The sequence below is a fragment of the Haplochromis burtoni genome, unplaced genomic scaffold (genome assembly GCF_018398535.1).
Source record: "Haplochromis burtoni strain Fernald_Lab_line unplaced genomic scaffold, NCSU_Asbu1 Contig_182, whole genome shotgun sequence".
Taxonomy (NCBI): Eukaryota; Metazoa; Chordata; class Actinopteri; order Cichliformes; family Cichlidae; genus Haplochromis; species Haplochromis burtoni.
This window is the reverse complement of record NW_024582543.1, coordinates 292,009-309,757: the sequence shown is the minus strand read 5'-3', so window position 1 is coordinate 309,757 and position 17,749 is coordinate 292,009. Positions and strand designations below refer to the sequence as shown.

Here is a 17,749-nt window from a genome sequence, read left to right as displayed (position 1 = left end):
ATATATATACAAAATTGAGACAAAGAGCCTGAAAGACTCACTGCATTATATTCCAGGAGGCTGTTGTAAATTGTTATTTGTGGGGTTAGTTTTGACATTTCTAAACAGAAAGAAACAAATTGGAGCATTAAAATCACCAGAATGCAGGAAATGAAGTGTACAATGCTTCAAATTTCCTAGGGGACTAACACGTACCCCAGGTTAATGTGTCCCCTCCTGAATATTCAAGCGGAACTGACACCTACGCTTGTGACCCACAGCATCTGTTGACATTGCCTGATGTGCTTCATTATCTGCAGCTGTGTCCGATCCCCTTTGCTTCCCTTCTGACTGAACTCAAATGTTAAAGTGAGAGATTACAAAAAGCAGTGTGCTCTAAAAGCACATTACAGCCCTATTCCTTATCTAAATAACTACTAACAATCTTTTCTTTTGCTTTGTAAGAGGGTCAGGGGCTAATTAACTGTGCTTAGCAGCTAGGGTGTAATCCAGGACGCAGCAGGCCTAAAGTTAGTTCCTTAGCCCAGTTGCCTAGTCATGATAACATCATCAGTGATGCCAAGGGAGGATGATGTGGACAGGTACTCAAAATAATGTAATACTCTTTCTCATTTTCCACTCACTGCAGGCACTTCTTTTGCTCTTCCAATTGTGTGCTGACAAGCAATGTTGCAATTTTGTGCCTTTTTTACATTCTGCAAGCAGAATCACTGTGATTTCTTTTTCCTTTAAACACCATTAAGAAAAATGTCATAAACACGATGTTACAGGTTGATGGATCGCCTGCCGCAGAAACAAGTTGGCACGGACCCTTGTGGCCATAAAGTACAGCCTGGAAACTGTTCATTAATTGGAGCTGGTCTGGATTTACCTCCACAACTCCAAACACAGGAAGCACCTCTAAGCAGCCAGTCGGAAAAGCTCAAGAAAACGTCTGGATTGAATCCCATGCAGGTGGTCGTTATGCCAAAAAGGGGGACTGAGCAGATGCAGTCAGGGCAGACGAAGCCTGCGTCCACTCCAGTAACACTGGCATGCATAAGCCGACCAAGGCCAACTGCTCTTGGAAATAAACCAAGGCGAACCAGAATTTCAGTGGAGCCATCCAACGAGATAGATTTGATCCCTATTTGCATCCCAGGACCTCAGAGTACAAACATACTCCTACACTCCCCAACAGATTCTTCATTGCCTACTCACAGTCCTCATTCTCCCCATTGCCCCCAGCCTTACCTGAACCCCACCCCCTGCCTTCCTCCACCACCACCACCATCCCCTCCTCCCCCTCCCCCCCCTCCTCGCCAGCCATCACCTCACCTGCCCTCCAGCCTAAGCTTCAAGCCCAGCCTCAGCCCTCAGCCCCAGAAGACCCCCTCACCTGGAAGCTCAGCACAGAGCCAGCTTCAGTCTGAGAAGCCAGGAGGAGAGAACAATGACTTCAGGTGAGAGAAACAATGTGTGTGGCTGTTTGCCCATTTTGTGTTGAAGCACAGCTACAGATGCTGTCCTTCAGTCAGGGCTGATAAGAGAGCTGATGTGTGCCAGACCACATCACATAAATCACAGCAGCAAATTTCACTAAAAGCTTTTTGAACTGACAGAGTGACACGGCCACATTGTGTTGGTAGATTTCCCAGAGGCACTTCTGTTGTGTTTATTTATTTATTTAACCTTTATTTAATTGGAAGGTCCCTTGAGATTAATACATCTTTTTCAACAAGGAGACCTGGCTGAGGAGGCACACCATTATAAAATTAGAAATTATAAAATCAATGCTTACATGTTATACAAAGTAAAGCAAGTCAAAGTCAATAAGTAACGCAATACAAAATATCAAGTTCAGTTTATGAATAGCAGTTGCAGTCTTTGGTTACAGAAGAACATATATGAGTGCTCTGAAGTCTCCCAGGGAGATAAAAGCTTTCAGCTTAATTGTCCTCTGAAGGTTATTCCAAGACCAAGGTGCAAAACGGGATACTGTTGTATCCTATACTGTTCTACCAAGTTCAGAAAAATCCTGAGTACCCTAAAAAGGAGCCACTAAGAGAAACGCAAATCATAGCAGCTGTTTAAAGGGGTTAGGAGTTTACACAGATAAGAAGGGAATTTACCCAGTATGGCTTTGTACATAAATTCTGGTTGTCTCCTTAGGGTTAACGAAGGCCAGGGAAGCAGATTATAAAGTACACAGTGATGTGTACCAGACAATAAAGTGTAAATACTACACATCATGTAAAAAATGAAGTGCAGAGGTGGCAGCATGCATGTAAATAATGTCACCATAACCAAGTACATTTAAGAGTATAGCCTATGCAAATGTTTTCTTAATTGATCAATTAATACAGGCCCTATTTCAATAAAAACCAAGCCTGACTTTCAGCTTTTTCGCCAAGTGCTTAATATTCAGCACTAAAGGAAAGTTGGCATCCAACCAAATACTTCTCTCCTACGGTTCAAAGACCGACATTGTCTAAGCTTTGAAAGCGATTTCTAGAAACCAACATGAGCTCAGTTTTTTTAGGATTGTGAATGAATTTGAAACCTTTCAGTGATGCCCGCAATTCCTAAAAGTCATCACTCGTTTGAAACTCACAAACAGCCTAAATCACCGTAATGACTAAAGAGGAAATGATGGTGTCATCTGCATAAAGGTTCACGTTAGCTCTTTAGCTTGAGGCATATTCTTCCCAATGTTCTCAATTAAAAATAGAAAATAAAACAGGACCCAAAACTAAACCTTGGGGTATTCTGTTCTTTAGGAAACTTGGTTTGGCACTGTGTTCTATATAAAGTGAAGCCCTGTAACTCAAACCAGTATCACTGAATCTGCCTAACAGCAACTCATTGTAAGCAGAACCTAATGCCTTTGAAAGATCAGAAAAAAACATAGCAGCACAATGCTCTGTCCTACTTAGGGAATTAATAATATCATTTGTTACCAAAACACTGGCTATTATGGTACTAAAACCCAATTTGAGAACAGACCTAGTTTGACTTAAGACTTAAGTCAGACAAATATTGTTTCAGGTGAGTGTTTATTTCAGACTCTTGAAATTTGGCAGGGTATAAAGTTTATATATCACTGGCAATAATTGGTGCCCAGTCTTAAATAAGAGGAGAACACAGGCTGCTTTCCATATTTTAGTAACAATATTAGTCTACAGACTCAGATGGGAAAAATGTAATTAATAAGCTCAGGATTAAAATCAGCTGCAAGCTTTACAAGATAAGCATCCATACCGTCAGGTCTAGTTGACATTTTTGGGGGGGTGAATGGATTTCAAAGCTTTACAGATTACAGCAGCAGAATTGGTTCTATAAACAAATGGATCCATTGATAATAATAATAATAATAATAATAATAATAATAATAATAATAATAATAATAATAATAATAATAATAATAATAATAATAATAATAATAATGGATAATGGACAGAAGGTGACCTAGAGTGCTTTAGAGAAAGCCACAATTACATTCCAGGTCAAAAAAATCCAAACCGTTTCAAAATACATGAAATGCTGAAAACACTGTTTCGATGTGTTAACTCATTGTGAAAAAAAAATCACAATGATTTAGTTTTCATTAAAATGTGTTTAGAATTTATGGGTTGATGATAATTTATATTATAAATCAGGACACACTGATCTCCCTACTTAAGCTACCCTTACAAGTCAAAAGTATCAGGACTGGTGCAATACTGCACCTGTATTTTTCTGGAATCAGATCGATGTCAAAATTTGCATTATCGCACAGCACTATTGTACATGTAAAACTAAAGGTTGTGCTTCAGATGTCTTAAAACGCCTTTTAAAAACATAATGCAGTTTGAGCTTGGGTGATTTTAAGTTTCTTAAACAAGCAATGGCACGTTATAATTACAAAATTCTGCAACAGATGAATATTTGTTAATATTTGTTGGGCACATTTGTAAGAAAAAGGTCTAATAATGTTGAGATATTTGGATCTTTTGGACTGAATGAAAAAATGATGTCAAAGGCTGTTTAGATGACACCAAGTTTAACAGCTCTCAAATTCATCCAAAGGCACTTTTTTCCCCTGTTTTTCTTTTTTTTTTTTGGTGTAATGTAGCTCACAACAAATCATATCTGCACACTTTAAATTATGAATAAATGGCTATCGGCAGAGCAGAATATTAACTCTAATGATGTGCTTTTATTTCTGTAAATAAGCACTGTAACTAACAACAGGATGTCTATTTACATAAATTATTTGACCCCGAACGTGTGTCTGTGCTAATAAAACCATTTTGTCAGTGCAGAAATTGCATATCCAAATAATGACAAGCAAAATGTGCAGAGGTGTAAAGCTGATTCACTGAGTCCATTTAACCTCAAATATTTTTTTTTCTGGGGAAAAAATGCCAAATACTTGCTGGTTCCAGCGGTTCGAAAAACAAGATGTGTTTCTTTTTCTTGATCTCACGTTAAAGCAAAGTGAATCAGTGGTTCTCACTGTTTCTGTTAACCGAGGAAAATCACAAACCAAAGAAACTGATGGTTAGATGGAGTCTTAATTAATTATTTTGGATATTTCAGCACAAAATAATCAAACTGGTAATTCAAAGGATGATTAGCTCCATACTTTCTTTTTATCTTTGCCAGAACTCATCCACAATCACACATGCACACACACATACACACACACAGACACACAGGCAGGCAGAATACTTAGTCATCATCAAGGGATGCAGAGGTGCTTAATTGTGCTTATCTTTTTTTCTGTACACAGAAACCCTGATGAAAGCTCTTTCTCTGAGGATTACAGCATGGATTACGTCCTTGTTTACCTTAAACTATAGAACTCATGCAATTTTTCCACTGTTTCTGTCCTTTCAAAGGGTGTACATCATCACATGGAACGTGGGATCAGCTGTGCCGCCAGATGACATCACTTCTCTCTTTGGACCAAATGTCTCCGATGGGAACATTGACATGTTTATCATCGGGTAAGCAAGTAATTCTGCACGGCTCAGCGGTGCCAAAGAGACAGCCGTGAATGCCCACTCAGTCATCTGTGTTCATTTTGATTCTTCCCCTCCTGTTACCCATCACTGTCCTTTTTTTTAGTATTATTATTTTCATTTTGACATTTCTCTACTTTCTGGCACCATCCAGACTCCAAGAAGTCAACTCCATGATAAACAAAAGACTGAAGGATGTTCTTTTCTCAGACCAGTGGAGTGAGCTTTGCATGGACACACTCAGCCCTTTTGGATATGTTTTGGTCAGTAAGGAGTGAAATCTGTTGTCCTTCATAACCTTTAGCGCCATTAGAATTGTAGTTTCTTTTGCTATGGATATATTATTTTTCATCCATCTCATCTGTTCAGGTGGCGTCCCAGCGAATGCAGGGAGTGCTGCTGCTGGTTTTCTCTAAATTCTGCCACCTTCCATTTCTCAGAGGTGTGCAGACACAGAGTACACGCACAGGACTTGGGGGATACTGGGTACGTGCTACACATTACAGAGTGCTGCTTTGAAACCAGCTGAGATTCATGATGTTGCAAAAGTTGAAGTGGGCTCATGTCACTGGGGGTAGCAAGGGAAGATATAGTGTGTGTGTGCTCCCTCCTGCCAGCAGGTGCATGCATGCCTGGGTGCATATGTCAGTGTGTGACCTTCCTGTGCATGTTGATGTCAGCATCACCCCTGGCTGCTGCTGGTGCAGTCTCCTTCTCTTTGAGGTCAGTGCAGCAGCAGCAGACTGTCTGGCTTTCTGGTGTTGTGAGTGTTGGGGGAAAAAAACAACACGACCTTGTCCCCGAGCACAGATCTGGTTGATATACGCTGATGTTTGTTTCATTTTAAATCTTGTCTGCATAAGAGGTCCTTTTGACGCTGCATGCTTCGCCCTTTCCTGTCATTTTAAGGGGAATAAAGGCGGCGTCAGTGCAAGGATGACCATGTTCGGCCACCCCGTGTGCTTCCTCAACTGTCACCTGCCAGCTCACATGAGGAACCTGGAACAGAGGATGGAAGACTTTGAAAGCATCCTGCAGCAGCAGCAGTTTGAAGGAGGGGCTGCTACTGGTGTACTAGACCATGAGTGGGTGACTTTTCTTTTTTTTTTTTTTTTTTTTTTTTAATAAAAGGTCTAATTAACTGAAAAAAGCTTTGCACACCCATACAAAGTGATGTCATTATTAAGTTATAACAATGAACAAATCCCACACATATATTTGTTAAAAAATGTTTCCTGCTTTGATCAAACCTCTTGAACCCTTAGCATGCACGCTTAATTTAGCTAATAATGATATGTATTTATGTTAATTTTTTTTTAATTGAATCTACATAGGCACAGTGCACTACAGTGGTAAATTGACTGTTTTATTCTTTGTATCTGTGCTCTCTTCCTGAAGTAAAGGCCTCTTTATTCTGTTCCCAGTGTCGTGTTTTGGTTTGGGGATTTAAATTTCCGTATTGAAGACTATGATATCCATGTGGTGAAATGTGCCATTGACAGCAATAAGCTGCCTCTTCTGTGGGAGCGGGATCAGGTGAGGCACCTTCAGCATTTTAATAAAGCATTCACACATTCACAGAGACAGATGGATTTTTCTGGAAGGCTTCATGCCACCTGTTTAATCAGACACTACAACCAACAGAGGGAGCTGTAGCACAAAAACCTGTGTTTAAATAATAATTATTTCTAATATTATAATTCTGGAATGTTTGCCCTACTCTGTAGCTCAACATGGCTAAAAATACAGAGCTCATCCTGGAAGGCTTCATGGAGGCACAACTTAAATTCCCACCTACTTATAAGTTTGATGTAGGCACTCATACCTACGATACCAGGTTGGTTCAGTCATCTCTATCTAGACCCTGTTTACACTTGGTTTTAAAATGCATCTTGGGCAATCAGATCCCAAGTGGAGACACACTATGATCCTAAATTTTAATATGTCAGGATGTTTCTCTGATAAGGACATAACACAAAGTGTCATCAGTGTAGTCGTCTTTGACTTTGAAGGACATCCACTCAGTCTCATCAGGTGGAATAGCACGGACACATATTATGAATCAGTCACACCAGAATAGAAATAGGATTGTAACCTTCTTGTGACTATAGGAAAAATTGGTGGTTGCCTGGTAATTGCATTATTATTGTTCCATCTGGTAAATGATTGCCATTTGATTGTCCAAAGATTGAATACGCAACACTTTTAACCTCTGGACAACAGTTTCAATTGCAAGGTGATAACACAATTCAGCTGATCAGAGGCAACCTGCCTCCAAACTGTCACGGTCAACCAGTCAGACCGGCTCATACAGATTGATGGAGGGTTTCAAATACTTGTCACCAGATTGACAACACAACAGAATCAAACTGAATCAGTCTGATCTCTTTGCAATGGGGGACTGGACTCAACTGGTTGTATTCTGGTTAGACTTCTATATAACAGTAAGGTAGCTGAGCGTATGTATCATTTTGCAGTAAAGTTGCTGTCCTGCAGAAACTATGTAACTATTTATGGAATTTCTGTTTCAAATGAGGATCTAAATGTAAGTAGTAAATGTGAATTTCTGTGCATGTAGAAAGCAGCAGATTTGTGATTTTCACAATTTTATCAAAGTTAGCTCCTGTATCGTCACAAACAGACTGCTTCTATTTGCCAACTTGACCGCATTCAGTCTCAAGCTACTAACAGACTGACTCCATCCTAATGCTGTTGTATCGCCATCTTGACTCACCTTGAAGACAGCAATTAACTGTGAGTGGTCACAAACCTGGTCCTCATCTTTAAAGTAATCATCTCAAAGGCAAAATTGTCACAAGTTTCATAATAATTTTGGCCCTTTTGCTGTTTCCAACAATCGTTTTCCCTTGTGGGAACAACAGCATTTATTCCTGAAACAGATCTGAACATTTTTGTAACTATTGTGTGTGATAACTGAGGGGCTCTTTCACCTTCAGCTTATCAACCTTGGCCGTAAACAGAAGTGAGCATTAGGGTTGGAGTAGCAAGTATAAATGATGATGAATTATCAGCTCTCCAGTTGGTGTTCAGATGTCTGAAATGCATTTTAAAACCAAGTGTAAACAGGGTTGTTGATTTTATTGTCTAAAAGCAAAAGTTTCCACCGCTTATAACCGTGTGTCTGTTTCTCTGTCAGTGCTAAAAAGAGGAAACCTGCCTGGACAGATCGCATCCTATGGCGTCTTCGCCGCACTGGTTCACCAGTTCCTACCCACAATGCAGCACTGCAGCGTGGCCTGACCTCGTGGTTGGGGGGGGCAACTAAAGTGACACAGCATGCGTATCGCAGTCACATGAGTTTCACCATCAGTGACCACAAACCTGTTTCTGCCCTGTTTTCACTACATGTGAGACAATGATTATCATATGACCTCAGATGAAGCATGCCATAATTACATCTCTGTGTTGTTACATTGCTAGGTTGTGCTTTATCTAACTATCTATAACTTATCTCCTAGTTCCCATTCAGGGTGGATATGCCTCTGGTGGAACTGCAGGTAAACAAGGAATGGTGCAAAGCCTCAGATGCTACAGTCAGATTCACTGTTGCATCAACTTATCAGCGCAGCTCATGGGACTGGGTGGCAATATACAAGGTAAGTCTTAAGTTTATAAATTATTACACATATTTCCCACAGTGTCAGCACCTGCAATTATCTTCCTGCAGGTTGGATTCAGACATCACAAAGATTATCAGGCGTATGTGTGGGCCAAAGCGGAGCATGCAACGCAGGTGAGCCTTAGCACAAATTCACAAATATGTTTTGAGCTGAACTCAGAGATACTCTGTCTGGTTTTCTCTCCACAGGTGACATTCTCAGAGGAGGATTTGCCAAGAGATGACTGTGAATATATCCTGGGTTACTACAGTCATAACATGAACAGCATTGTTGGATTGTCATCACCAATTCAGGTAACACGAATTATAGAACAACGTGAAGCAAATGCATTCCTGCTAGTCAAGAACAGATCCAGGTACACAGGTACAATCATCAGCCACTTCATTAGGTATGTCTTCCTAGCACCAGGGTTAGGGCAAGGTGCTGCAAACATTCCTCTGAAATCTGGGTACATATTGACATTATAGGATCACACAGTTAATCACACAGTCGCTGCAGATTGATGAAACGTAGCCGTAGTTTCCTGTTCTTAGCTGACAGGAGTGGCACCCAGGGTGGTGTTCTGCTGCCATAGCCCATCTGCTTCAAGGTTTGACATATTGTGCACATGTGAGTGAAGTTGCCCCCCCCCCACCTTCTAAAAATCCAACAAAAGTGGTATCAAACGTTTGTGCTACATTTGTGCTGGTTTGTGCTGCAAAAATTTGGTTTCTGCTGCAAAGATTTTCGTTTGTGCTGCTATCATTTTAAAGATATTCAAGAAATTTTCTGTGTTGACCTTTTGACCTTTACATTTTCGTTAATATCTTTAAAACGGAAGCAGCACAAACGACAATTTCAGCAGCACAAACCAGCACAAACATAGCACAGTTGAATGATACCAGTTTTGTTTGATTCCATTAATGTGGGGGGGCTGGTTGACCTCTGATGACCTCTAGAAATTTTTATTAATATCTTTAAAATGATAGCAGCACAAACCAGCACAAACGTAGCACAAACGTTTGATACCACTTTTGTTGGATTTGAAGAACTTCACTCACATTATTGATATGTGATCATCTTTTACATGCATTGGTCATAACCAGAGGATATTTGGATTATTGTTGCTCTCCTATCAGCTTGAAACTGTCTGGCTATTCTCCTCTGGCATCAACAGGCATTTTCACCCAGAGTGCTGCGGCTCACTGGATATTTTCTCTTTTTCAGTCCATACTGGCTGTGTGGGATAATCCCAGTAGATCAGCAGTTTCAGAAATACTGAAACGAACATGTTCAAACCGACTTTAATCACCTTTCCTCCTAGTTCAGATGTTCAGTTTGAACTTCAGCAGGTCATCTTGACCATATCTATACGTCTATATGCACTGAGCTGCTACCATATGATTGACTAGTTGGAAATTTGCATCAATGAGCAGTTGAACAGGTATAAATGGCATGGCTAGTGTATACTGTATATATAAGTAAACTGTATATTATATTTGCCATTTAAATGCAAATATAATAGCAAAAAAATCCGATTCTATCCACTAAATGTGAATATTTCCAGGATCTGTTTGTCCTCTGTGAGAGTGAAGTAATATCTGACAAATTTCCAACTGTTTGACTGACAAAACAGGACGTGTGAATAAGGCAGCTGGGCTTATCAAAGAGAAAAACATGAATATTTTATCATAAAACTTCTTAATATGTCCGCTACTTTTCATTTATCTGAGTCAAAATATGGAGATTAAACTGCTACCACTGTGCAAGCAGTGAAATTACCCCCACTTTACCTGGCCACAACATTAAAAATCTGCTCGAAAATGCAGATTGTCAAAAGACACGAAGTGCCTGATATCTTTAAGTTAATTATTATTTTTAATTCACTAGCACTTATTGTACTTACTTGTAAAGCATATTGAGCGTTGTGCCGACATACGTCTTGTCCTCAACAGATCAACATGCCAGTTCACAGTCCCACCGTGTGTCGCTCCGAGAGCTCCGATGTCAGCTCTGAAGATGACAGCACTCTTGTTCTGCTGGCTCCAAACTCCCGCAGCCCGAGCCCTAAAGCGGGCAAACACCACCACCGTCACCGGCGCAGTCGCAGCCCTGCACTTCCTGCTCTTTCATCTAATCCCCTCCCTTCTCTGCAGAGCCTCAGCCTCGGGCCTCGCTCCAAAGAGAGCCAGACACGAAGCCGCTCTCCCTGCTCTAAAAAGGAGCGGCTGATGTCCCCCGACGCCGTGCCATCTCCCACCATCAGCCCGCTCAGTCCTCGCAGCCCTGTGTCTCCAGGTAGTGTGGTGACTGCACCAGAGGCCCTGGTTGCTGCTATCCTAGGTGAACCCAGACCAGCTCAGGTTAGCCCCACAGGGGTGAAACGGATAGGAAAGACAGGGGAAACAGACACTGCAAAGAAAATGAAGATCAAGAGTTAAAATGAGACTGTGTATGAGCGGGAAAAAAAGCAATATCCATCAAATCAGAGTCTGATCTGACCCCCGTGTCACTGTGCTCATAGTGTCACAGGGCATTTATTGACTCCTAATGTAGTTTGCAAACATTCCTTTGCTTTCCCAGTGCTTTTATAGACTCATAAGCTATATCATTATGTAAACAAGCATACTGAATATGAGGCTAAAGTTGGAGCAAACCTGTGACCGATATGAACAGATGTTACTGACAGCAATATGGATCCATGTAAACAGTCCTGCATCAGAGTAAGGACCTTGGATCACAAGTATTGATGGTATCACAGTTAACAGCAGAGTGTGTGTGTGTGTGTGTGTGTGTGTGTGTGTGTGTGAGAGTGGTTTTGTGTAGACCTTTGTGCTAAACCATGTTAGTGGGTTAGTGAGTGTGTAGTGAGTGTGTAGTTGTGTGTAGTGAGTGTGTAGTTGTGTAGTTTGGGCTAAACCATAAATATGTCAAACTTTCATTTTGGAACACATGATGGTTTAAATGTTTAACTCTATAGGTCTTGGTCTGTATTCATAAAACAAATCCAATGCATCCAAAAGTAGAGAAATCATCTAATTCTATCTGAAATCTACATGTGACTGTGAAAACTTGAACATCGCTTTTTGTGGATACAGCCCCTGTTCTATAGGGCACCTTGAGTGACTGTTTAGGCTAATAATGTGTTTCTTTGGCTCCCAGGAAACTGTGTTGTGTCATCTATGCGAGTGTGCAAATAAAAGAGCAAATGCAAACTAACAAATGCTGATTATTGGATGACATTATGCTGTCAAGAAAAAGCATACGTTTGTACATTTGTGTGAACTCACTTAACCCTCAGTTCAGATATATCTTACTTGCATTCCTGCTTTAAGTGAACAACAACTCATGACTCCACTTGGACTTCAATATTTTGATTCAGAGAGACTTTGAAAGACCAAAGGTCAAAATTAGCATTCGTCTTCAATCCCCTGGCAAATGTTAACAGCCAAACATGTTACTAGAGTCACGGGGTCACAGGAAAGGTGTGTTTGATATGTCATTTACAAACTATTATGGATCACAGGAAAGGGAATCACTTGTCTATGAGATGCAATACAAGTTGCCACTTAACTTGGGGATTTAAATTTGGCGATTAATTGGATTCAGTTCAGTTCTATATATAAAACACCACTTCACAAGAAGTCATTTCCAGATGCTTTATATTGTAAGGTAAAGATCTTACAATACAGATGGAGACGCCCAATGATCCAATAATCACCTATCTCGCACTTGGCGAGAGTGGGGAAGAAGAACGCATGTAGAGACTTTCGGGTGTAGTCTCTATGTAGGCTATAATGTTTTCTAGGTGAGGATTTCCCTTTGCCTCCTCCTCAACTCTTTCCAACACCTCCACATACGTCTTTCTTCAGATTGTCCACATAGTTTTCAAATATAGTGAGCAGAGGAAAGGCGTACGCAATCACATTCTCGCTAAGATTCGGAAACCCATAGAAAAACCCGCCACTGTGCAGACCAAACACTCGTCCGTCCGCATCGAAAACCGGGGAGCCAGAAGAGCCGTGGTAGCTACATGAGAGTGTTGTAGGTGACGTAGATATTTTCATACGGGTCATTTTTGATCTGCTGATTGATTTCACAAAGACTGCAAAATTCCTCGCAGTCTTCTACATTTTCATTATTCTCAGCGTTCTCTCGCCTCTCTTTCTCGACGACGCACGTAGGACTCATTTTTTTTCACTCCTCCTCCTGTGCGTCCGACAACACAGGCCTCGCCGCCTGAAGGCACAGGTCCAAATCTCTTAAGGAGCCCTGGCGGCACTTTCTCTGTTTCCAGCTTAAGTATGACATAATCTAACTTATCGTTGCCGATGAACACCTTAGCGCTGAGGTTGTTCCTGTCTGATTCTTGGTCTTCAAAGTTAAAGACCACAGTAACGTTTACAAATTCACGCCAGTTAGGTGTGTTTGATTTAACCCAGTAGACGAATAAGTGGTCAAGACAAAGTTGTCAAATAGCACAAAGCCTGTGCCTTGCTTTATGAAGGAACCAGTTATGAGACAAACTGACTCGCTCAGTTCGAGCAGCAACATAACACTGCGAATTTCAGTAAAAGACTGTCGGCTCTTTCCAAAGGTCTCCTTCTTGTATTTCAGTGCTTCCAGAAAAGAATTTTTAGGGAATCTACTCTACATCCATCGTTTCAGACGCGGATACTGCTGGCAAAGTAGATCGTAAACCTCCTTACGGTCAATGCTGCTGCCCATTTCTTTGATTGCTGCCTTTAGACTCAATCCGTTCTGCTGTGCTACATCTAAGACTGATGTCATTCCACCGCTGCGCTTTGCATTATTTGATGCGTGTGGAGGTTTCTGCTGCCCTGGGATGGCTACATCTTTTATTTCCGTATCTGCTCCCTGTGGAAAACATATCTAGAATTTCTTATTGTCCAGACAATCGATTATGTCTGTGCACTCAGTCTTACGTTCGTTAACCAGCTCAAAGTAGCCCAGGTCATCGACCGTCTCTTTTCAGAGCCTCGGCCGCAGTTATTCCCTTCTCCCCGTAAACACAAAGATACTTGAACTGTTGTAAAGCTTCATTTTTAAAAAAAAAAAAAAACTTTTGTCTTTTTTGGCATTTAGTCCTCCCTTTGTACCGATGTAAAAGACAGAATAGCAATCTCTCGCCTTAACCATCTTCTTATATTTACTGAAAGGCCTCCGTGCAAGCTTGAACATGTTGCGTGTGCCGTCTGAACTGGATTTCAGTCTGAACGTCCGTGTGGGTCCTACAGAGAATCAGAGTTGGAAAAGTTGTTAATGTAGCAAAAAACAAAATGTAGGCTATTGCATTTTGTTCATATTCTCTTTAAAGTCATGATCGTTTTTTTTTACCGCTTTCACTGGAGTGGGTAAATGAGTCTGCAAAGTTAAAAAAAACTGATTTACATTTCTTGTTTATTACTTTTATCGGACATCATCCGATCTCATTTATACACATTTAAGATATAAAGTGGAAAATATCCTTTCGTTTGCATTTGGAGATTTGGCATTTGAACCACCCCAAATATCTGGACCAGGGAACCAACTCCTCAAACCGGTAAAAAGGTCATTTACACAGTTACACGATCGCTAAACTAACCTGTTTTTGAATAAAAGAAAACCATATAAGCATGAGCCCTGGAATCTCGGTTGTAAAAAAAATGAAGAAGCACTACACATTACTTTTCTTATGTTTAGCATACAGGAGTTGCTGCTCACACCCTGAGTTGCACTAATGTGTCTGTCAGATGCCCCATATGGAACGTCAGGCCGCATGCGCACTCATACCGGACACCTCCTGACCTTATTTTCACAAGCCCTTGACTCAGCTGCAAAGTGCTTACGGGGTCAGTTTCCTTTTCATCAGAATTATCTGCCGTCATTCAGACATAAGTTGAGCAATGGTTTAACCAATTTTCCATCAAAGGGATGTTGGAATTAAACAGAGGATGTAAGTTAAGGAAATATAAGTCTGACTGGAGCACATCTCCTTCAGTGTTAACAATAATGGATTGCATTTCTCTCAGTCAACTGACTGTTTAGGGGGGAAAGCAGCTAATAGTTAGTGGGCTCTGTGTTTGTGGTTGTTGTTTGTTAATCACACTAGGAGTGAACAAAAGCAGAAAAAAAAACCCTGTAAAGATGCAGACTGTGAAAGTCTGGTTTATACCATAAATCTTACCAGCTCTAACTGGGTTTTTTGTGTTTTAAGTTATAAGCACGTGTCAAGACTTCTGTCTCCCATTGCTGATGTGATCCTCCTTTTTTGTTCCCTATTAATGATCTACGGTAATTTGTGATTTCAGAAGAATGGTCACATAAATTTCATTACAAATTTTTTGCCTTTGCTTCAATGTGTCTTTAAATCCTTTCTTGTTCAAATAGTTTATTCACATAGTAAAGTAGTAGCTAGGGAACTCAGTAAGTAGGAACAGCGATAGTTTAAAGGCATTTTCTACAATACAGAGGATTTCATCATCCGTAGTTTGTGAAAACTGCAGTTAAAAAACAAATCAGTAAATTCCCAAATGACGGACTCTTTTCAGAGGTACGCTTCATGTACTGATTAACATACAGTTCAAAGACGTACATTAGGGTGCACACTGGTTATGTGGATTTGCTATATGAATATGCTCAAGACTCTGTTTGAGCTAAAAAAAAAAACAAAAAACAAACTTGAAATATATATATCTGTATATTTTAACATAGATAAAATGTTTTTGGATAACAAACGAGTCACAATTTAAACACTGTTTGAATAATCAAAGAGATATTTATAAAGGGCAGGCTACAACAGACATGCTTACAGGGAGCTGTATTGTCTCTTTTGCATAAGCCACACCAGAAACGCTCTGTGCGGATTGCAAAGTCTGCGCTGTGGGAGTGTCTGGACCCTCCACGCCAGGATCTGCCGCACAACCTCGCACTGGTCCCCAGGGGCACGGCAAACTTGTAAGCCCTAGTTCGGCTCCCGAAAGAAAGATGCTCGAGTTGTTCTTGTGTCCGACAAAAATTAGTTCTAATATGTTTTATTTTTAATGTTACTGCGTTGAAGTTAGCGCAATTTAAATTAAAAAAATTATTAGTCTCTTAAATGAACGGCATCTTGACGGGGACTCGGTGAAGGGCTTAAAAAACTAATACATTGTTTTACATCTTGTGCACTTGGATACACTTCACTGAAGCTCGAAAAGTGGGACACACAATATGGAAATGATGACTTGATATTTGTTTGGGAGGAGTGTAAGTATAGAGAGGAGGAATTCCTACTTCCCATTCATGTACTCTGCAATGTGCATTGTGTCCTTGTGACATGTTTACTTTTTTTCAAAATAAATAGCTGTGAAAAAACCCATCAAAGTTGAGGTAAGTATTCACCACAGTATCGTGGGTTTTTTTTTATTAGGGTCAAATTTCTCTTTGGGTAAAAATTAAGCCAACATCCAAGTGTCAAAGGTCGGTTCTAAAAAACAAGTCAGTCCCTGAAGCTTATTTGTGCCACAGATGCTAATTCAGTGACTGCGGGGGTGTGTAAGGAATGTTTTGGGAACTGTTTGATCTTAAAAAACTAACTTTGTTGTTACATTACAGCAATATTGAGGAAAGATTTAACGGCTGATCATGGAGCAGAATGAAGGTCAAAGGGAAAGTCCCTGCCACGCTTCCGGTTATACTTCCATCTGGCGTAGTCATCTGGGTTATTTTGCACGTACAAGGAGTTGGGGCCTTTATGAAATTCTTTTCTTGGCTGGAGGCATTAAGAAATACTAATAACGATTAGAGGGGTTGTTGACTCCTCCTTGATGTGCGTAAAACAAGAACTTTTTCTTTTAGAGTTTCTGTCTGTCGAGAGTTTCTGCTAATGAGAAAACCTGTCGGAAAAGTCACTCTAAAACAAAGAAAAGTCTTTCCCGCACAATACCTCATCCGAGGGTGTTTTAATAAAATTATTTGGCGCCGATTTCTGAGTACGGGCGCTGCGCTTTTTTCATGAGGGTTATTTATGGTTTTTTTTACACATACGAGGTGGGCAGCCTGTAGGTTACAAGCAGATAGAAAGTCCTTCTTTTGTCATTACGAGCGCTTACCTCCACCCAGGCACTGGATATATATATATATCTATATCTATATCTATATCTATATCTATATCTATATATATATATATATATAAATAAAATGCAATCCGTTATAGTCAGATAATCTTAAAGGTTTTTATTTTATTGTGCCTGTAATATAAGAAAGTAAAATACATCCACTATTGAAAAAAAGAAATAGTTCTTTTCTGAGAAAAAGGATATCAAGATCACATTGTCATAATATTTAAACAGAATTCAAACTATGAGTTTGTCTGTGGACTGCACTGACTCAACAGAAATCTGCTGCGTCACCCCCCTGAACTCTCCATGCCCCAGGAACCCTCCCTCTCTGATCCCCCCAGGAACCACCCCTCCTTTTTTCCTCCACCGGATGCGATTAGTCACACATATGGAATCGATAAGACACTTCCGGAGTACTTCCGGTAGGGTCAAAAGGTCAAGGCTGGGGCCATCAATCACATTTTGACACAAGCAGGGTACCTATTTTTTCACGTAGTTGGCCATCCATCAGACATGAACAGAAAACATAAGAGACGTGGACTCGACTTATATTTTTGCATGTATGTGTAGAGTGCATGCTGGACTTAAAAAGGTGTTTTCAAAAAGGTAAAAAGTCTTTCTTTTGAATGTCCAACAAGAAGTCAATGTTGAGTCAATGTTAAGAACTCTAACCAACAAGATCCAAGATCCAAAACCAAAGATGATGAAAAAGCATAAGAAAAAAGGAATCCTTATCTGAGCAAGTCACATGAAAAAGAAACTTTACCTGTGGTCTTGTGAAAAAATAAGTACACACTTAATGCTTCCATAGTAAATAAGAGGGTAAGTATAAACCAGATGTTGCTGATCAAATGCACTTGATGGACTAACCATACAACGGTGAAACTGAAATAAATGGATAAATAAATAAGACAAATAAGAGTTACATCTCAGATCCTGAATCAGTTAGCGTATTGTTAGAAAACAGGACTCTAATTCCAATTCACTTTACCATTGGAGAAGATATATTTCCATTATATACTTATGTGGTTCTGCCTAAATG

General features: G+C 40.2%; 1 protein-coding gene across 1 annotated transcript in view; it reads left to right on the top strand.

Moving 5' to 3' along the window:
- Positions 1-11,423, top strand: part of LOC102289724 (inositol polyphosphate 5-phosphatase K) — a 13,131-nt gene extending 1,708 nt beyond the window's left edge. Inside the window, exons 3-14 of the mRNA XM_005934608.3 lie at positions 771-1,442; positions 4,863-4,970; positions 5,140-5,248; positions 5,355-5,471; positions 5,895-6,070; positions 6,410-6,521; positions 6,713-6,822; positions 8,143-8,353; positions 8,465-8,602; positions 8,674-8,739; positions 8,815-8,919; positions 10,561-11,423. Of these exons, the coding sequence (XP_005934670.1) occupies positions 775-1,442; positions 4,863-4,970; positions 5,140-5,248; positions 5,355-5,471; positions 5,895-6,070; positions 6,410-6,521; positions 6,713-6,822; positions 8,143-8,353; positions 8,465-8,602; positions 8,674-8,739; positions 8,815-8,919; positions 10,561-11,046 (2,406 nt within the window). The 5' untranslated portion in view covers positions 771-774 and the 3' untranslated portion in view covers positions 11,047-11,423. The remainder of the gene's footprint in view (positions 1-770; positions 1,443-4,862; positions 4,971-5,139; positions 5,249-5,354; positions 5,472-5,894; positions 6,071-6,409; positions 6,522-6,712; positions 6,823-8,142; positions 8,354-8,464; positions 8,603-8,673; positions 8,740-8,814; positions 8,920-10,560) is intronic.
- Positions 11,424-17,749: the final 6,326 nt, after the last annotated feature.